Source organism: Pyrgilauda ruficollis, unplaced genomic scaffold (assembly GCF_017590135.1).
Source record: "Pyrgilauda ruficollis isolate IOZ18807 unplaced genomic scaffold, ASM1759013v1 scaffold223, whole genome shotgun sequence".
Taxonomy (NCBI): Eukaryota; Metazoa; Chordata; class Aves; order Passeriformes; family Passeridae; genus Pyrgilauda; species Pyrgilauda ruficollis.
In genome coordinates, this window is record NW_024521762.1 from 311,626 (window position 1) to 333,855 (window position 22,230).

The 22,230-nt window shown below is 40.3% G+C and overlaps 1 protein-coding gene across 2 annotated transcripts in view; it reads left to right on the forward strand.

Annotated features, from left to right (window-relative positions):
• The window catches only part of CDH8 (cadherin 8), a 150,998-nt gene extending 141,742 nt beyond the window's left edge, over window positions 1–9,256 (forward strand). For both annotated transcript variants that reach the window (XM_041468649.1, XM_041468650.1), the window contains 2 exons: window positions 6,611–6,862; window positions 8,755–9,256. In XM_041468649.1, coding sequence (XP_041324583.1) covers window positions 6,611–6,862; window positions 8,755–9,248 — 746 coding nt within the window. In that variant the 3' untranslated portion in view covers window positions 9,249–9,256. The remainder of the gene's footprint in view (window positions 1–6,610; window positions 6,863–8,754) is intronic.
• The last annotated feature ends 12,974 nt before the right edge of the window (window positions 9,257–22,230 follow it).

A 22,230-nucleotide genomic window follows, 5' to 3' on the forward strand; every position in this document is an offset into this window, starting at 1 on the left:
GAAGACATCACAAATTTTTGACATTTATGAAAAGCAGGTCAGTTTGGAATACCTGTGAAGACTTCAGTGCCCATATGGTTTGGCCATCATAAATCAGCAAAAATATACTGTAAAAACCAGCCTCTCTTTATTTTCAGATGATTTTGTAAGCCTTCTGTTTGAACAGAACATTTATGCCTTTACTATACAGATTAGGCAAAGGGTCCTTTTTCTTGTAAACTGCTGCTCAAGAGGATTTTGTTTGAGACAATCATCAAGGAAGGCCTGGTACAGCTGTAAAAAGATACATGACACAGTTTTGTGTATATATAGATATATCAATATACATACATATATATAAATATGTCATCATAAAAATGTATTTTTTATAAATACAGGCATGTTGCAAACACTTGAGTTTAATCATGAAACAAAATTGTTATAGCAGTTCAAATGAAAAAATAGTTGGTTTTTTTCAGCTACTAACTATTGCCAAATTTATAATGTACAAACTTATAATTGTACCCTTTTAATCAAATATTCCTTTAAAATGTATTTCAGCCTAAGGCAGAAAAATAAAAAAAAAATCTGCCTTACATGGGTTTCTCATAAAGCATATTAATTTCATTCTTTTGGAAGCAGGAAACTGATGCTTCCAACTTGTACTAAAGTGGAGCCTGAAACAAATAAATCAGTTTTTCAGCTCAGGGCCCATTTGTGAGCAGTGGCTTTTTAAAAGGTGAGCATGGATGAGGGTGTGCTTGGAATTGTCACTTCTGGTTCTTGTGGTGGACCAGAAAGGAGATCAGGACTATTCTTTCACAGGGGTTTTGTAATTGCAAAAGGAAAAGAAAGAAATTTTGAAACAAGAGAATTAGAACACATGGGACTGTGGGCAGTGACTTGTCTGGGCTGCAGTCACTGGGTTTTTCCTGCAGTGCAATCCTACCAACCTAAAAAGGTGTTATTTCTAAATCTTTTCATAGAAAGAAAGTATAACTGAGAAATTATTCAAAAAGAATAATGATTAAGGTGACTTATACAGTGACTTGTTGAGATACCTCTGTGTCTCTTGACAGATTTATTCTCAGGATCTAAAAAGGGGATTGGAATCTTGCTATCATCCATCCATTTCTCTGTCATTAGGTTTGAATTCTGAAGAAAAATAAAAATATCAGTGTTCAAAATGATCTTTTAAAAATCTGTGTTTGACATTGTAAGGTTTCCACTAATGAATATTAACTATTACAAGAGGCACATGCATATTAATTATGGTCATTAATGGTTATACAAAGCTGAAATGGCATCAGCATTCTCTTGAATGTTCATTTCTAGTGCCTTTGCAGCTGGTTGCTGAGTGTTCTAGAGCTCACATTCCTTCAAATGTCATGTGCTCTGGTTTTCTGCTTGTATTTTGTTAGTTTTCACTGAAACCTTGATGATAATAATTCAATTGCTCGGTTATTTCAAGTTTGGGGTTTTTATTTAGGAATTGATGCTACTTTTGAACAGAGATTGGAGACGAATGGGCTGTCCCTGTCTTTTCCTTATCAGAAAAAGCAGGAAGTGTCACAGTAAGGATATTCCTGCTGCTCTTCTACTTGTGTCAAAGAACTCTATTTTACAGAGGATCCGAGATTTAAAAATGTACACAGAATGATAGCTCTAATAAACAGGAAGAAATATATATTTCTGTCATTCTGCTGTTTCCAGCAGTAGAGTTTCCAATTAGAATTCCTTCTTCACATAAGTAATATATCCAGCATAGATAAAAACTTCTACCACAAAGTCTTTAATACCATTAATTATTTGATCTATGTGAGGACATTATAAAAGGGATAAAAAAAGAAAGACAGAATTCTGTAGGTGTAAGGTAGCACAGCAGGGAACTCCGCTGATCTCAATGTATTAGAGATTGGAAGGGAATTAAAGAATTACAATAAAGTGTGCAGAAAAAATGACACTTAGATGCAAACTCACTGCTTCTGATTTTTACTTTTGTTCTGTTATTTTATTGTCTGGCTTAAAAATTGCAAGATGCCTTCTTGCACAAAGTGGGAGATGAAGGGGTTGACTCCTGCCTGCTAATTTCACATCCTGATTGCTGTTGATGCCATTAAAGTCACTCGTGTCCAGAAAATCCTGAAGTAGCTTTGTATTAAAATGATTGCATTTACATTTTCTCAAAATCGTTCATCCATGAGCCTCAAAAGAGATCTGGGAGATTCGAGAACAGTTGGGGAATGTGCAGAAAGCACTTCGCCCTGGGATAATTGCTGTGGTTATGCAAACTGCCTTTGTCTAGAAGCCACACTGGACATCTTTTAAAGACCTTCTGCATTGTCATCCTTTGTTCCAGCTGTGAGGGAGATATTCCCAAAACAGTCCCTTTCGTGGTTATTTCAAGAATCTGCTTGTAAATTGCAGAGACTGAGAACCAGCCAGGGAGCTGAGCCACCAGGTTTTTTTACATGTAAAAAAGGCAGAAGTGAGCTCCAGCTCTGAGCTGTATTTGTGCATGCCCAGAGCTGTATTTCTCTGACCTGACACTGATGCTGTGAGAGTTATTAAGATTTTACACCATTCCCGAAGGCTGCAGGACAGGATGCAGCTCCTGGTCCATCCTGGGTGGTGGGTCCATCACCAGGGAGAGAGCATTTCACAGGGCTCAGGCATTTCCATGAACTTCTCCAGCTCCTTCCCCACAGAAGGGCACAGAATTCCTGGAGACTCATTCTGGTGGAAAATGTCAAAGCCCCTCCTGGATGTGCCTCCCTGGCTGGAGAAACACTCAGTGGCTCTGTGCCTGTGGCAGACAGCTCAGAGCTCTGTGAGCAGGGAGCTTTGGGGCTTTTCTGCACGTGCTTTTCCTTGTTTTGCTAAAAGCACAATGTATAAATAAACAACCTGAGCAATGCCGTACTGAAGGATCAGTGGGTTAATTGGGAAGATGAGGGAAAATGATTGTCCCCTCTCCTGCTCAGCACCTGCTGCCAGGTTCGTTCATGCAGCAGTGCTGGAGGTTGTTCCTGGAGGAGATTCCTGATGTTTGTCAGCTCTGGGAGAGCGGAATGTCCAGGAGAAAGGAGAAAGCAGATCAGATAAATCGAGTTTATTGCTGATCAGCTGCTAGGATTTATCTTCAAGTTCTAGGAACCAACTAAAATGTCAACCCAGGGCGTCATTGTTCTTCACTCAAGAGCCACATCTCGAGCTACACCAAGGAATATTTATTTTAAGACCTAGCAAGGAAGGGGAAAGTATTTATTGCTAAACAAAATTCCTAAGTCAAATGGAAGACTTGCCACTCGTTGGCAAAACAATTTGGTCATTTCATTTAGCTTTTTCTATTTTTTGCTTGTTAGTTTCATTTCTTTCCAGGCATAACATGTTCACTTTTAGTTAAACATGGTTTCTAACAAAAAACAAGCAAACAAACAAACAAAAAACCCCAACCAAAAAAAAAACAAAAACCCAAAACCAAAAAACAAACAACTAAACAAGCCATCTGTAAGAAAAGAAAGATATTCTCTTCTTGTTGTTTGACATATCTTCTGAATAATTCTGACTGTCCAGCCATTGCAACTTATTTTGCACTTAACTAACAGTTAATATCCCAAATACCTTGCATCTCTTTTGCTTTCTCTCATTACTTCTGAACTTGAATTGATAACCAGGTGGTTTCTTGCACTCAGCAAAACTTCACTGATGAGCACTTTATTTTCTCCATCTCTCCTCCCTCTCACTTTTTCTGCCCCCTTCTATTTGTCTCTTTAGGGTACACCCTTCCTTTTTTCACTCGGTTATGCTCTTGTTTTGGCTTACTAGAATTTTCTGCAGCAGACAGGATGGCAGTGAGCCTCTCAGGAGGAAGGAAGGGATCTGAAGCTGTTCTCAACAAGTGCAGCTTCTCTTTTTTAGTTCCTTCCTCAAGCAGGTGCCTTCCCTCTTTTGCATATCTGTAAAGTGCAGGGCTGTTGGGCTCAGCAATCAATCCTGTGCTCCAGCTTGGGCAGAGAAGGACTGCAGCAGGTTCACAGGAAGGAACAGGCTGTATCAGTACAGATTTTAGAGCACTGTGTTATAGAACTGTAAAAGTCTCTGGAGTTCCAATAAATGACTACAGATGTGACACCTCTGAGTGGGATTTGTCTCAAAGAAAGAGCTGGAAATTGAGCATCATATAGTTATTTTCTCCTTTGAAAGGTTAAAGCAAAAGGATTAAGGATGCAGCTTATGCTGGGATATTTTTAATTTTGCAGGAGAATGCCAGCAGACAGGTGAATTTATTTTCCAGTTTTTGAAAACAGGGAGGGGTGCTGAGGGGGAAAAGAAAGCTATAGATCAAAAAAGGAAACTTTTGCACATCACGTAGTCACTCTCACTTTGGTAAAGCTCTACTCACCTATATTCAGGGAAGCTGAATTTTTCCAACATAACTTTTCCCTTTTTGCCCTGCAGAGGACAAGGATGGCATTGCAAGTGGTTTAACTTGCACACATATGACTTAACACCTCTGGCACATCCAGCCAAGGAGGAGTGCAGGGTTTGTTCAGTTCCAAATGTGTGGAAGTGAATTGTGTGTTAATTACATGTGTGTTAATTATTGGCTTCAAACACACGTGGCTTTTCCACTGCAGCACACTGGCACATGTGGCACTGGGTGTCATCGGGGACTTTGGTCCTATTTGAGTTGTCAGAATTCTTAAGAGCTTAGACCTGAAATTTGTCTTCAGTAAACACATATGCTTCCTTTCATTTTAAAAAGGGCACAAGGAAGAACTAGACTATTTATTTAGCTCCAGGGTGCCATCAGTTTTGATGTGACTGTTTCCAGCTGGAATAGATAAAACCTCAGGATTCCTGTGGGGGAAAAAAAAATATTAGGAATACTTTTTGTTCTGCAAAGTGATCATATTTATTCTGCTTTATGAAGGAGTTAATTTTTAGATTGACCTTCACGTGTTGTATAATCTAAATTTATGAAAAATACTGAAGTGGTTACATCATCTGCAATATAAATTATAGGAAGAACCTCTCTAGGCCAAGTAAACGTGATTGGTAGGTGATTCTGCTGTGGAAGGGTAGAAAATTATAGAATCACAGACTGTTTGTGTGGGAAGGGACCTGATCTTCAGGAGAAGCCTATTGTCATATGAGCACTCCCAGTGTTTTCTTTCCTTCCATGGAACGACATTTAGCATAGCATGTGTCCATTTTAGAGCATAAAATATCAGGAGGCTTTCTTTTGTTCATGATGCATCAGGAAAATGAACCTCAACTTCTTCTTCTAAACAAGAAGTGCAGCTTTATTTTTAAATTGTCATTGGATTCCACAGCAACACTCACACACACATATTACTCTTCTCTGTGCCTCTGAATCACTTTTTTAAAAAAAACTACAAACAGTAAACTAGTGCAAGTCAACACACACTCTGTTAGTATAATTCCTAACACTGAACTATTATTTTATTCCACAGAATAAATCAGTTAAAAGTTAGAGATTATTTAAGTATATAAAGAAATCAGGATTTTCTGCATTTGACATGCCATGAATCATGGTTTATACGTGAGCACTATGACACATACAAGATAATTGATCTCTGATATGTGTGTGTTTACAACTGTCCAGAATCTGTAATTTTTATAATTTGCAAATTAAAATCGTATGATTACCCTGTGAAAAATCAACTTGTATTAATGTGGTGAACTGAGAACTGAGTGACTCTGAGAGATTTCACTGTGTAATTCTATGGCTGTGTAGGATGCCATGCAGTCAGATGCCTCTACATATTTCCAAAATTAACTTTCTGCATATGTGCTCAGAGGTAAGATGTCCTAGAGTCATTTCCTGTCTGCCTCCATGGGAGATACAGCCTGGTTTGCTTTCTTGTCTTCATGAATGTCAAATAAATATTTAGACCACTTAAAATTAGACCCACAACTTTTAATGCATTTGGCTTTTGTCTTTATATAAAAAGGAAAAATCTTTTATAGCAGTGGAAAATGTGTACTTTTTGGTTATAAGGCAAGGAAGATTTGTGTTAATTGGTGAATATACTTTAGGTCTGGGTTTCTTTAACATCTCATTTCTCTCTTGTTTTACTGGCTGGATTTTTATGACTTTGTGACTTGAAAAAAATGTGGTGAATCTTGATGGGAAGATATCTACAGTGTTGTATACAGAGGAGAAGTAAGGGATCATGATCTTCATACCATGTGACACAAGAAAATGTGTATATTGTACTTCTTGAGGCAGCTGGACAGAAAGGGGAAGCATTTCTGTGCCACATGCTGCTGGCATAAGCAGATCACGGAATGTTTGCTCTGAGGTTCCTGAAGGCACTGAGGAAGAGCTATATGCTGAGATGCTGCCATTTTCAAAGATTTCACAGAATGACTAAATTGGAAGAGACCTTAAAGATCATCGAGTCCAACCCAGCCCTAACACCTCAACTAAAGCAGGGCACCTATTGCCACATCCAGTCTTTTTTTAACACATCCAGGGATGGTGACTCCACCATCTCCCCAGGCAGGCCATTCCAGAACTTTATCACTCTTTCCATGAATAACTTTTTCCTAATTTCCAACCTAAATTTCCCTTGACGCAGCTTGAGATTTTGCCTTGCAGATAACACCCTGAGCATCCTGGCCAAGCACAGCGGCTTCAGCCGGCAGAAGCAGGAGGTGTACCTGCTGCCCATCGTCATCAGCGACAGCGGCACGCCGCCCATGAGCAGCACGGGCACGCTGACCATCCGCGTGTGCGGCTGCAGCAGCGACGGCACCGTGCAGTCCTGCAATGCCGAGGCCTACGTGCTGCCTATCGGGCTCAGCATGGGTGCCCTCATCGCCATCCTGGCCTGCATCATCCTGCTGCTCGGTGGGTGCTCACCGCACGGCCTGTGGTATGGCCTGGCCTGTGGCATGGCCTGCAGTATGGCCTGGCCCGTGGTATGGCCTGGCCCGCAGCACAGCCTGTGGTACGACCCAGCCCGTGGCACAGCCTGGCCTGTGGCACAGCCTGGCCTGTGGCACAGCCTGCGGTAAGCCCAGCCCATGGCACGGCCTGGCCCACGGCACGGCCTGCAGTACAGCCCATGGCACGGCCTGGCCCACGGCACGGCCTGCAGTACAGCCCATGGCACGGCCTGGCCCACGGCACGGCCTGCGGTGTGGCCTGGCCCACAGCATGGCCTGGCCCGTGGCACAGCCCACATCACAAATCCCCCCGTGTCTGCCAGCTCAGAGGAGGCGTGGGGTTCAGAAAGGAGGAGGGACAGTCCAGTCCAACACTACGTGCAGCAGCACTGACAGTGCTGCCAGTAGGACTGAATCCCTCATGTCCTAAGAGCTGGACAGCAGCAGAGAGAGCGAAAGCCTGTTCTGAAGTAATCACACACATGAGTTACAGAATAAACGGGGTGGAATGGAAGCTGAAAATCACATCGGGGTGTTGAGCAACAAGGTGAACACAGGGTGGGCTACACCTGATGGAAAATGGATCTGTTGTATAATCTAAGACTTGTGTGAATCATGGAATCAGAGAATGTCCTGAGCTGGAAGGGACTCACAGGGATCATTGACCCAGCCTCTGTCTCTGTAGACCCCCCAGCAATCCCCCTGTGCATCCCTGGCAGCTCCAAATGCTGTCCAAATGCTCTGGCAGTCTTGGGGCTGTGTCCATTCCCTGGGAACCTGGGCAGTGCCAGCAGCCTCTGGGGGAAGCAGAACCTTCCCCTGGTGTCCAACCTGACCCTGCCCTGTCCCAGCTCCAGCCATTTCTGGGTGCTGTACCTGGCCCAGAGCAGAGCTCAGAGCTGTCCCTACAGCCCCAGGGAGCTCTGCCCTCAGCCCTTCTGCTGAAGCTGACCCAACCCAGTGCTCTTAGCCACTCCTCAGGGACCCCTGCAGGCCCTTTCCCAGCCCAGGCTCCCTCCTTTGGATGCCTTCTTTTAGCTTTATCTCTTTCCATTATATATATATTTATATTTGTATATTTCTATTAGGAGTTTATTCTGGATTGTAATGGCACAAGAGACACTAAAGCTTTACAAGATAAGCACTGTGGTATATTTTAATAAAACATACAATGTTTGTATACAACATCAAGCAAGTGAGGGAGAGAACAGTGAAAGGAGAACTCTATTTCTGCACTTTGCAGCTTCACTTTGTGACTGAGATTTACATCAGTAACTGAGGTTTAAGCATTAAACTGCAAAACCAAGCATAACCCATCTCGAGTTTTTTATGCATCTGTTCACGATTCTGAAAGTGAGCTGAACTCTTTCTATCTCACTTATTTTCTCACTCTCTTTTTAATTATATAATAGGAGTGTCTTGCAGCAGGTAGAAAAAACACTGATTTCCTCCTCCCATTAGGGCTATGATTTCAGAAAAACTCTCTCTGATATTTGAAAACACCATCCCTAATGTAGATTATTATAGATTATGTTAATAATGATAGCCCAACTTCACTTCCAAAGGGAAAAAGTCAAGGCTCGAAATTAGAAGTATGGGAAATCTTATTGCTTCTATAAAATCGAGTTTCAGATGTAAATATGAGCTGATAATCAAGGACTAGATGACTAATCAGAGCTTCTGATCCAATTTCTTTCACGTAAAGTGCATTGAAGTCATAGGTCTTTCAGCTTTTCACCCTTATTTCTCCCAATGCCACAAAAAGCAACCTCTCACCTTCCCCAGCTGCACTCACCACGTGGTGTTTGGGTTGGAAATGTTTTGCCTAATCAGCTTGTGGTGCTGTCTTTGCAGTCATTGTGGTGCTGTTTGTGACACTAAGAAGACACAAGAATGAGCCTCTGATCATCAAAGATGATGAAGATGTGAGGGAAAATATCATTCGCTACGATGACGAAGGAGGTGGAGAGGAAGACACAGAAGCCTTTGATATTGCAACTTTGCAAAATCCAGATGGAATTAATGGATTTTTGCCTCGTAAGGATATTAAGCCTGATCTTCAATTTATGCCCAGGCAGGGTCTTGCACCTGTCCCTAATGGTGTTGATGTTGATGAATTTATTAATGTAAGGCTTCATGAAGCTGATAATGATCCCACAGCTCCGCCATATGACTCTATCCAGATTTATGGCTATGAAGGAAAGGGGTCAGCGGCTGGTTCCCTTAGCTCCTTGGAGTCCTCCACATCAGACTCAGACCAGAATTTTGACTACCTCAGTGAATGGGGTCCTCGCTTTAAAAGACTTGGAGAACTTTACTCAGTCGGAGAAAGTGACAAAGAAACTTGACAGTGGATTACAAACTTTTCCCCTGTTGACTTAATGATCATGTAATATTCTAGGGCCACTGCTGTTAGTTAAAACTAATGTGGCTTTTTGTTTTAGAGGCAAGTTTAGCGCCAGTCATCTATAAAATCAACTACATTGTAATGTTGAACCAAAAAAAAAAAAGTATATGTTAGGAGGTTAAGTCTTGTGGAGTGTGAAGTAAAGTATGTGGAGTGTCTAGAAGTCTTTGGATATTTGATATTCACTTGACCACTCTGAAGATGGAGATTTGGATCTTTGATTATCTTCAGTGAATTGAAAAGAACAAAAAAGAAATTGGTGCTCTCTTAGGAAATGGACTTGCAGGGATTTGCTGTTGAACAGTAGCTCCTGCCCAGTATGTGTAAAGCTAAAGGTTTGTTTCTGCATTGCCAACAAAGATCCCGCCACAGAAATGTTCAAAGCAATATCTTGGTCTTCTTAGCAATGCTGAGCAGAAATAGCATTGCCAATTCCTACTGGCTCCTACCGTGCAGTGACCATCCATTGTACATACAGTAATTGTTGGCCACGCCACCACAGACTGAATATCATCTTTAAATATTGTGTCAAGCCTTAAAATATTCACATGTTCTTAATCCATTCCAGTGATGGGTAATAAATACTACTAATGTGTAGAGATTCAGAGGCAGGGCTGCAAAACTTTGCTTCACAGAAGGATCTCTTTTTCTAGAAGAAGGATCAACCCTGTGCTTCATCTTCTGAAAGAAAAAACTGTGAAATGGGATGGACTTACATAAATGAAAGAATTGCTGATTTTATTGCTAAAGATCGAATTTATTTGTTTAATCTTTGAAATAAATATTTTATTGATGTCCATTACTGCTTTTATTTATTAAGACTGATAATCTATAGAGTAAGATTATGAAGAAAACTAAATTATATCAGTTAGATTTTTTTTTCTATATATAATGAATGTTTCATACATGTACATTTTGAAAAGAAAAATGACAAATTGTTGCAGGTTAAAGCAGTTCCCTGTCCATTTGCAGTAGCTGAATTTTAAGAGAATGCTGGCAGGAATTAAACATTGCCAGAGAAAACTTTTGACAGTTTTATATCTTCTTCATAAATCAAGTACCTGGTGTTTTTAATACAAGCACAAACAGCTGGAAGTAAACTGGTTCATGTGAATATTTAAACTATAGACTTTTAGAAATCCACGCATAACACAGTACAGTAAAAAACCCATGCTTATAGTTCTCCACTGTATTAGAGCAGGAACCAGTGTGTACATAATTTTACTGCTTCTGTTATTAGCATTTTTTCTATAATATTCATAGTGATGCACCAGGGCTCTTGCACACAGAGAAAGAACACTAGAAGCTGCAAGCATACTCAATTTGTAATGCAAACTTGCCATTTAGAAGTAGCAATTGTATAAGAAAACTACATATTACATGCAAATCATTTTAATTTTCTACTTTGTTTTGAAGCTATATTATTGTTTGTTTATTTACTCCATGTATTGTATTCAGAGAAACTCCTGTATTGTTTCCTACTTTGTGAAATATATTTTTATAAATACTTTTCTTGTTATTGCTTTTCTTTCAGGTTTACCTGGGCACTGCAGAAATGAATCTGCTGGAATAACTTCAGTTTTTGGAGGAATGTAGTTTCTTCAAAATCATTTATTTATTAGCTGAATACAGACAAAATAAAGAAAAGAAAAAAAGGAGAATATTTGAAATATTTGACAGTGATTGCAGAATTTTGACAGTGATGGGAGCACAAGAGTTATGAGAGTCTGATTCACTGCACCGTGCTGAAAAATAACCTCACATGATTTTTGTTAAAGCATTGCTGGTTAAATCAACCCACTGACTTAAAGCTGCTCAATAACACTTATTCTGCAAACAAAGAATTCTTTACACATCACCCCCACTTTTGCCTGTATTTCAATGGTAACACTGACTGCTTTAGCTGCAGCACAGCTCGGTTCAATGACTGTAGTCTGTAGGCAACTAATACATTAATACCACTTTGATATATATTACAAAGATTTTATTGAAATTCATGAAGTACCCAGTACATTTAAGTTACACTGCAGTAAAACAAAAATGCTTTTGAATAATTGAATTTAAAACTTTTGGCAAAACACTGATCTAAACAGTGAAGTCCTCTAAGGGTAGGAAAGGAGATATCCTGGAGATTTCAATGAAATCAAGTGTATTTCTGTAACTCACTACAAGAAAAACCAAACACACCAAACACACTCTTACTCATCACATTCTCTGGCTGCCAGGCTGTTCTGAGGTGCCATGGCAGATCCAACACCAGTTTAAACAGGAAAGGGACTGGGAACTGAGCCAGTTTCTGTGTACATCCCAGTGCTGGGAGCCAGGGAAGGTGCTGTGAACACGGATCATGGCATTGGCTGGAGCCGCCTCAGTGTTCAGGGCAAGGCACTCTGTGAGTTAGAGGCTGCACTGGAGAATTTAGCAGAGCTCTTTTGTAGGAAAACTCACAAATGGAAAACCTTCTGATTGCCTTTCTGATTGAAAGTTCCATCTGAGACCAGGACAGTGCATTCAGTAATAAGATTTCCAGGAAAAAATCCCATCACTGGCCCTGTAGGAGAGGCAAAGCATGACAGAAATCTCATCATTGTCAGTCAAAAAGAGATGGAAGTCACTACTGCTGGGCAGAGCTCAAAATTGGGCATTTCTACAGCTTTTTAACAGGAACAGCTACAATGCAAAGGGGAGAAAAAGAATTGATGAATTTCTGACCTGTCAATAGAGATGTGCTGTTTCTTGTGTCATTGCCTCCTCACCGAAGGGAAATGGTTAATTCTGCAAAGTAATTCCATGTAATCTGAATATAAAATTTATACCAATACATGTTAGAGGGTTAAATGTCAATCATTCCGTTTTCCAGCACTTCTTCTTTTTTGACAATTAACTCAGCATAGAATTATTTTGGATAACAACAGTATTTAGGGGAATTAGATCATATTTCACATTTCACATCTAGATTTAGACATATTAGCAACACTCTTTTTAAGCATGTAAACGTGTAATTCATCTTTTTCAACAACATTTAATTAGCAACTGACTCATTGCAAGTGACAAGGAAAATGCATTAAATTAGAATTATTAATACTGATAAATTTGAGAAGTAAATACTCAAAATCTTTTACAAGTGCCAAGTGCCTTGGAGCCCCATTGATCCTGGCCTGCCTTCACCAGGCTGTGCCTCACATCGTTTGTCACAGCCACTGAAGTAAATCATGGCACCCATGAGAGCTGGAATTCTGTGCACATTGTAAGGACACAAAATTCAGCTCAGGCATTTAAACACGAAAGCTCTGTGAAGGGAATGTGTGTACATGTTTATTAAATATAACTGGGATGGCTGGAGGTCCTCAGCATGTCCTGTCCTTTACAGCAGCTGAAAGCAGAGGCTGTTTGTGTGCTCTGACCTTGAAATCAGATCACAGCAAGCTCATTTAAATACATTTTTTTACCTGGTATTATTACACCTTTTTGTCTATGATGACTTTGAAATGACTGTGAAATACAGAGGAGAGAAAATGGCTCAAGACTTTCATTTAAATCAGCAGTTGCTGATCACAGGAGAAACATTTAACACTATGGCAACTCCAAATCCCATCAGCTCTGTGGCAGCACAGCAGTGACAATTCTCAGTCTGGAGAACAGACAGGATGTCTGCAAAATAGTCTGCTTGGAATAACTCTATTTGTACAGCTCTGCTAGAGATGGAGCTGCTGATTTTAATAGAAAGAGAAAAATAAATCAGCTTCTCTGCACCCATGCAGTTGCACCTACCTACAAATGTGTGTGGCAATTTTTTTTAACAACCTGCATGGTCATGGGATTCTAGAACTGGATAAATGGGTTTAGAAAGCTTTTCCAAGGTCTGTCTAGCAGGAGGAATTTTTGGCAGGTAGCCTTTTCCTGTATCTTTTTTTCTTGGGGTATAATTTCAGTCTGATGGAGCTGTTTGGCTGTTTCTCCTCCTTTACCTGCTCCTCTCTTCACCACATCTGTCCTGAGCTGGAATCCTGGGAGTATAGTGTTAGGAAGTTCATTAAGACCATGTAGCTCTTTTTCAGCTGGTCAGTGTTCAGGGACTAGAAAATGCTGCTCACCCAGGAGTGTGTGGTTCACCAAGCTCCCTTCCTCCTCTAAGGAAGACTGAACAGACTGAGTTACTCATAGGAATTTAAATACTCATCCAGTATTTAAATTATGCTGAAAAATCTGAAGCTAATGATGGTGTTTTTTAATTAACAGAAAAATATAAATAATAGAAAAAATGTTCATTAGTGGCAGACATTCACAAGTGCTTCTGATCAAGAGAAGTGGAAAGTTCATCAAAAGTTTATCAGAACTGCAGTGCCAGGAGCCAGGGAATGGCTCCCAGTGCCAGAGGGCAGGGCTGGATGGGAGATTGGGAATGAGGAATTGTTCCCTGGCAGGGTGGGCAGGCCCTGGCACAGGGTGCCCAGAGCAGCTGTGGCTGCCCCTGGATCCCTGGCAGTGCCCAAGGCCAGGCTGGACACTGGGGCTGGGAGCAGCCTGGGACACTGCAAGGTGTCCCTGCGTGGCAGGGGTGGGATGGGATGAGCTCTAAGCCCCCTTCCAAAGTGGGCCATTCTGTGATTCTATGTAAAAAGGTTGCTCAAAAATAATTTTTCAGATTTGGAAAGTCTTTAGCAGTGGCAGGATGTTCTAGTAAATTGAAGCTTAGTAAAGATAAAAATGTAAAAAGTAAAAAGTGAGAGCATTCACTGTTGCTAGAGTTTGCTTTCAGACCACAGCTCGTGTCATTAGCAGAAAATAGAAAGTTCTGATGGAGTGAGCAATGAAAGCTTTCTGTGCTCTATCATTCAGATAAGTTGGACTTGTATTATTTCTACATTTGTATACTATTTGTGCAAGATAATATTCTGGCTTTGCAGAAGGTGGAAACCAATTTAACTTGCTGTATAATTCACAGTGATGGGTTTTGTAATCACACTGCAAAATGAGTCTAGCTGCTGTATTATACAATACTGATACTGGTTTATGTGCTGCAGAACCAGACCCTCTCCAACTAATGTCACAGTATTCAAAATGAGAAATATAAAAGTCCTGACAATGCTTTTTCTGCAACTGCAACTAAGACATCTTCCAAAATGGCTAATAAAAGCGAGCTGAAGCTCAGCGTTGCTGGCAGAGCCTTGTAAATGTGCTCATTAGCATTGCAACACAACAATAACTTCTTTTTTTGTTCTTCCTCCCCCCCCACATTGCAAACATTACACGAGTGAAATCTCAGCCTTCTCTTCAGAGGGGATATGGAATAACTTGCAAAATTCCCTTCCTTCTCCTGCACTGTTTCTGGTGCCAGTTTGAAGGAGAGGGAAGGATGAGTAGAGGTTGCCTGTTTTATTCCATGATTGGAGAAAGCATTTCTAGTATGGGGGCAGTAGTATGCTCCCCTGATATATTTCTGGACACTCACAAATTAACTCTAACACTGGCAGCTCAAATTCCTGTTCATCAGGAGGCCCCAGGCCAACCATCTTGTGTAGACTCATGGATGAGTGGGATTGGAAAGGACGAAAAAAATCATCATTTTCCACCCCCTGCCATGGGCTGGACACCTCTCACTATCCCAGGGTGCTCTAAGCCCTGTCCAGTCTGGCTTTGGACACTGCCAGGGATGCTCATCCAGTCTAAATACAGACTCCTGCCATGGGGCTGAGGAATACAGAGATTTATTCCTTTCCTCCCGTGGAAATGCTCTGATTTGTGAAGTCTGGAAGAAACAGCCAGAAAGGCATCACTGGTAACTGCTGGGGCAAAATGATGGATGAATCTGGACTGGGTTCTCATTTTGTATCTTGGGTCTTTGTGTTGGCCAGGCCTAGCCTTGATTTTTTTTTCACCTTCAAAATATTTAACAGCAAAAAAAGTAATTTCCCTGTCTTTCATAACAGCTTGCTTTTGAATTATAAAACAGGTCTTGTGGTTGGGGGGCCGTTTTTGTCTTTTCTTCCTTTGTTAGTGTAATGTTCCCTGATGGCAGCACTGACACAGTTCATTCTGCCAAATTTCACAAGCTGGCAGTTTTACCACTGAATATGAAAACAAAAGATGTGCATTTTTAAAACTAAAATATTATTTATATGATTGGGAGCAACAAAGCCAATTGAATCACCTTTAAAATAAACTCCACTTCCACATTTCCTGCCACATACGGAATTGCTTTTGGACTCATTTTCAGATATACTGATATACCAGTGCTGGGAGTTTTATATGCAAGGGAATACCCCTTTATTGCTGAGGAATATTTCCCGTATTTTATAAAAGAAGAATATCATGACTTTAACCTAGGATCACAGAAACAGGGTGTTTTACTTAAAATCACGTGAACAAGTAGGATTCAGAGCTGAATTCCAAGGATCTCAGGCGTGAGACAGGGCAGCTGGTTAGAATTAAGCTCCAGGTGATTTTGGCAATTTGTGTGACCTCCCCCTTGCCACAGCCCAGGGCTCTTGTGCAGCTCTCAAGCCCAGGGTGATTCCGCAGGGCTCCATCCCAGCCTCTGCCAGGACAGAGTGGGGAAGGTGGCCAGGAGCCTTTCACCTCCAGAGGGACAGATGGACCTTCTGGTCCTTGTCCCAAGATTTCACAGCTCCCTGCAGCTCCTGCAGTGCCAGGGGTGAGCTGGCTGCAGCTGTGGCCGCCCAGAATCACCTGTTACACCAAAAAAGGCAGGCTGGGTAAAATGTCATTGCAACACAGAGCAGGAGATACAATTAATCCTCACAAAAACAAAAACAAAAACAAAAACAAAAAAAAAAAAAAACAAACAGTGGATGACAAAGGGGCTTTATTTAGACTGCCATAAATGTTTGCTGCTTCTGTTTTCATAATTTAAAAAAAAAATTTAAAAAAAAAAAATTTAAAAAAAAAAAATTTAAAAAAAAAACCACACTAAAAATCAGGGAATTTTCAGCCCATGATTATACAGACCCAGTCCAATGTTTGACTAAAACAGAAGTCTCCATTACTCTCTTCTTTCTGTCCCATCTTCATGAATGCTCTGGCTTAATGAATTAATTAAATTTAGCATTGTGTCTGCTCTTGTCCATGTGGCAATTCATTTGAGAGCTTTTAAATTCAGAATCTAGTAAGAACTTGTCCTTTCAGGCAGCCTGCTAATATCAGAAAGGGAGGAAAAGTGTTATCTTACACACCTGTGATTGCCTTAATAACTATTTCTCAAGTTTTCCCACAGCTTCTCTTTCTGAAACTATTTTATCACTTAAAATGTATGAAAGGATTAGGTGAGTGGGGTTTTTTGCAATCCTAATGTGACACAAACAGATCTAGTGATTTTGAGGATTTATTTCCCCTTATGCTTCGTGATGGGCAAATGAACATATATTGATACAAAGACTTTTATTACCAAAGCCAACTTACAGTTACAAAGAGCAAGAAAAAACATTTAAAATAAAACCAGAAAGATATATTTTCCTAAATTTTCAGAATGATTCTGTCTAGTTTTTACTTTCATTTCCAGTCATATTTTCAGTGTGTTTTCTGGATTTTTTTTCTGGCAACAAATGTCAGTCAAATACTGACAGTCATAGGAAAATAATTTGTGTGAAGAGAAGGCACATTAGTGCTGCAAGTGTTAATTTCATCATGAATTTGATAGTCTGATACCAATTCAGTTTTTGGCAAGGAATTTTGGGAACTGTAGTCCTCGTGGAGGGCTTGGATGAATTAATTTGTTACAAGCTGGGTAAGGCAGTGATAGGCCTGGTCCCACCCAATGCCAGGTGCAGGTGTAAGGGGTAATTTCTGTATTTCTGTTTGATATTTCTGATTGCTTTGGGGTGCTAGGTGAAGAACAGAGAACTCAGCAAGGCGTGAAGTCAGATATAATTCAATGCATCCTGGTCAATCCTGATTCCTGTTCAGGTAAGTGTGTACCAATTAACAATTTTCATATTTACTAAAAGAATTTCTCTTAAAAGCTGGAATTCAAATTTTGGAAGTGCTGATAAAATGTTGCGTTCAATGTACTGGGTGTTACACATAAAACATCCAAACGAGTTTCTGGAAGTGATGAGGAGCTAATGAGGAAAAAGGGCTACAGCTGAAAAAAAGAAAAAAATAAAATAAATTATTGCTGTGAGTAGTTCACCTGCCTCAAAGGATAGAAACTTCCCTGTGCAGGGAACCAGAGTGAGATTTATTCATCACTTAATTAACACTTAAACCCACAAAATATGGCCCTGTGCTCTGCAGTGATTTTCTCTGAGGACATGAGCACAGAGAACGAGTTTCAAACGTGCAGCTCTTGCTGTTCCTCTGGCAGTCTCATACATCACTGGAACTTTCTGCAGCACCCAGTGGCTTCAAACTCTGCTGTGCAGTGCAAGCGGGAGATGCTCAGAGTTGTACCAGACAGCTGATGAAAATTCAAATAATGCACAGGAGCTGAAAGGGAGTGAGCAGCTAAAGCACAAGGTGCCATTCGTAATCCAATCTCTGTGCTGCAGTCTGGGGCTGAGTATAATTGTTTTTTGTGTTTATTCAGTAAGCCTTAAATCAGATTGGGAATGTAGTGATTTGTGGGATGAGTAGCAGAGCAGAAAGCAGCATAAACAAGAAGAAAAACCTTGATTTATTTTTTTTAATATACTGTAAATGATACATAAATATGAGTATGTGTGTGTAGGATGAGAGAGAATGACAAAGAAATTATCAACATTTTGAAAAAATTCTCCAAACATGGACATTCAAATCCTTGACATTCACCCTTTATAAAAAGGACTGATAGGTCAGTTTATACAGTTCTCAAGCATTTCTAGTTTTGTGAGATAACTTCTAGAAAATTTGTACATCTACTCAAGTTATTTTCTTCACTGCAACACAATCAACTTTGTTTTTTTCTTGATATAAAGGAATCATCATCACAGTCACATGGTCTGAACCATAATATATGGCTGACAATCTGACCATGCCTTAAACAGAATTTTGTGTTTCGGGTTGCCTTTCACCCAGGGGTGAAAGAGAATCAAGCATCTCATAGGAGCTCTTTCTGCCGTGTTTTATCTCTCTGATTTGGTGATATTTGTACAAATCCTTTGTCTATTGCAAACTGAAGGAATGATATGTGAGGTAGACTTTTTAAAAAAGAAGGAATCATTCAGAAGTGAAGAAATAATTTTCATCCAGTTTGGTAGAATTTCACAACAATCAAAGAACACAGTTTATTTTTCCTTATCGACTGTTTTATAGAACAAATGGATTTTTGCATCACCACTGATTGGCACATGTATTAGGAAGAGAACCACAATGATCCTGGTGATCTTATTATTGATGATAAAGAGAGCTGTATAACTCCAGGTTTTCCCTGAATTCAGAAATTTAAGCCTGAATTGGATTGCAGATGAATCCTTCACTGTGGTACACACTGTGGACAGTGACTGAGCTGGGAATTGCATCCCCTGCACAGCTGTCTGCAGGCACTGAGCATCCCCAGGTCCTGCTGCCAGAGAACCCTATCATATTTTCCTTAGAATCAGAGGAAAAATGCATTTGGAGGAGAGCTCCTAAGTCCTGCTTCCCTGCTGGTACAAGCTCTAAGCAATTCCAGGCTTTGTAGTGGCATCCTTCCCTCTGTGAGGCTGGAATGTCTTTCCAGGAAAAGCAGTGTCAAGGTCTGCATATGGCCATGGGATACATTCCTGGAACTCACTAGTTAGATGCAGCCTAAATGAGTTCAGCCATATCAGAAAAGATTGTTCTGTATCCTCAGGTGTAGGAATCACAAAACCAGAAACTTCCACAGACCTTGAAGGATTTGATCTATTAATCTATTTGATTAGATTAATATAAAAACACAATACACAGACATTAAGCAGAAAAATGATAAACTTATGTTTCCATAGTCGTAAGAGTAAGAATATGCCTTAAATAAGTGAAAACTGTACTAATAAGATGGTGAAGAGTTTATAATGTAAGGGTGTAGTTATACAGAGCAAACTAAGAGTTTAGAAGTTATAACAGAAGCATCTGTGTACATGTGAGACAGGAGCCTGCTAGACAGAAGTATCCACAGTACAGTAGAAGTAAGTAAAACAAAATATACCTTGTGACAACTATCTATTAGACTAGAAAGTTATATATTATCTTGTAACAAAGAACTTGTAACTACTTTAAGCTATGGCTGGCTGCCTACTCCTCTAAAATCTCACAGCCTCTGAAACTAATATTTATCTGAGCAATAAATCGTTCTTAACCCAATGATAGTCCCATCCCTTCATTATTAGCAGTGATAATGATCCTCAGGGGACCAGAGCAGGACAGTTTTGCTCTCTCACAGTAACACAGAGCACATTCCTAAGTGTAAATAAAGAAGGGCATTAGAACCTAAGCCACAGCAGGTGAAGATTGGAAATAAAATTTCTAGTCTCTTCCAAAATTAATCCCTCTTGACAGTTAAGAAAAAAAGGACTTTCAGATCTTGTTTTGTAAAAAAATGTTTTAAGCTTAAAGCAGATCTATGGGACTATAAATAACTTGAATTTTTGAGTAGGAATTGTCATTGTAATACATGGATCAATAAAGAGGATTTATATAGTCCCCAAGCAGATACTTCAGAACCATGGTCAATTCCTCATTACCCTTTACTCTGAGCATGTCTCATTTTATGTGCTATCCTCTCAAAAAATATTCCTGACTGATGCCTGTGTGCTTTGCTGATGATGTTCCTGTGGAATATGTTGCATAGCAAACCTTTACATGGCCAGAAATAAAAAAGTTCACCCTCCTGCCAATTCTCCTCTCCTATCTCTACTCTGGTTTCTGACAAGAAGGCAGATGTACTTTCCTGAGCTGAATACCATTTAGTCAGTTATCTTTTTACTTATCAACCCTTTGGTACTGATATGAACTCTGTGTTCATCACGTGTTTTGTGTTATGTTTGAGTCCTGGGAGATAAATGATTTTTAAACGTACACCAATCATCGAAATGAAAATGTTATGTGCCAAAATAATGTCCCTTTCAGGAACTGGGACTGTGTGAACAGATAACTGTGCAAGGAGAGCAGAAGATAAACTTTGTTTTAATTATAAAGTCTCTGGAAGAAAAAAAATTAAAATGTCACATTCAAGCTGGATAAATTCTGAAGTCCATCTCAACAGTAAAGAAGAATAAGGACAATTTGCTCTTGTATTGCCTGAGATTAGTGAATGGTAGAAAGGAAGGGAAAAAGGAGCAAATGATACTGCATTGGTGAGGCAAAATGATGGAGAGTAAAAAGTCGCTGCTATTCACAAGAGGTTCCTCAAGCACTAACCTGGTTATTTGTCTCCCTACTGGAGCAGAGAGAGAGCACATTAGTAGTTTAATTAATAGCCAGGCTTTAGAGGCTCCAGCTTTGCAAGGCCCTGTAACATTTTTTTCTTGGAGATTGGTTCCATCAAGAGTCAAAGTGAATTGAAGGGGAGCAATACACTTCTCTCTAGTGTACATTAGGATAAGTTTCCATTGTGTAGTAGCTGGTTGCATCATTTTTTTCAGTTACCTGCACAACACCTCAGAGCTGTAACAAAGTGTTGTTTGACACCTTGCACAAATCAAACACCTGAAACTGAGACACTGAAGGAGCTGGGCAGGGCTCCACAGAAAGTGTAATAAAGCAGGAACCTTAAAACCTGTGTATGTCCTGTAAGACCAGGAGAGATTTCTTCCCTGCTTGTGTTAAAGCAGACAAGAGCTGGAACAATCCAACAGAACACACTGTAGCTGGAGAAAGTGCAACAGAAAATAGGAGATTTAGTGTTTCTGTTGTTTGATTACTATTTCTTGTGTTAACAGAATTGGGATGTTGTTCAGCTGAAGTGAACAACAAGAGAAGAACCTCTCACTGAGTCTTACCAGTGTGACTGGTAATAATTAATGATTTCTTAATATTCGGATAAGTGAGCTGCCTCATTACTTAGGAATATTTTAAACGAACCCATCTGGAATTTCTCAGTTCAAAATCTGGGTATTTTTTGGCCTGCAAATTAGTTCACATGTCCCTCACTCCTGGGAAGCACCTCTGAGTGCAAAGGAAGGGAAAGTATTTCTGAGTAGTCCAAATGGGGATGGTAGTCTCAAGAGATGAAAAAAAATTACTCTGGTTTGCTTTTTGTACCAAAGGGATGCTCTGGATAATCAGTTAAAAAGCCTTTGAAATGAACCTTCAAAAATTTTAGACTCATCCTTCCCTCATAAAAGGCCTTTTTTCCATCACATCAGTGAGATGAAATGAAGATAAAGGTTGCTCTGTTTAAAATTATTTCCTTCTGACATTAGTTTGAATTTGGCTTTTTTTTTCACTCTCCAGCAATCTCAGTGGAGATCATGTGGCATGGGCTGCTGTTCCCCTGCTCAGAAATTTTACATTTCAATGATATGTTTGTATTCCTAGATCTAAGCGGATAAGTAGTGATTTGGGCATGCCCTGAATCTGGAATGTGCTGTCCTGGAGTTAGGGAATAAATGTACTCACAGGTTCGTTGTTGGTGTCCCAGAGGGAGTTGTGGCTGGAGGAGAGGATTCTGGATGTCAGTGCTGCTGAGCTGAGCCCTGCCCTGTGCTCAGTGGGAGGGCAGTGAATCCCTGCGTGGCTGGCACCTGCTGGGAGCCCACTCTGGAGCCCACTGGCACCCACAGCAAGGCCCTGCTGGTCTGAAGGGACTGCTCTGGCATGGGGAGGTGCTGGGCAAATGGCCACGATTGTCTGTGCTCAGCTGGGCTGTGAGGAGGAAACACAGAGGGCCTTCTCTTGGGAAAAGTGGACGGTGTGTTTTGTGGGAGGAAATAACACATTCTGGGTGATACTGGGGGAAAGCTTGCAGCTTTCTCACTCAAATTATTGATATGTCACAAGCCTGTTACTCTTCCTGTTCATTACAAATG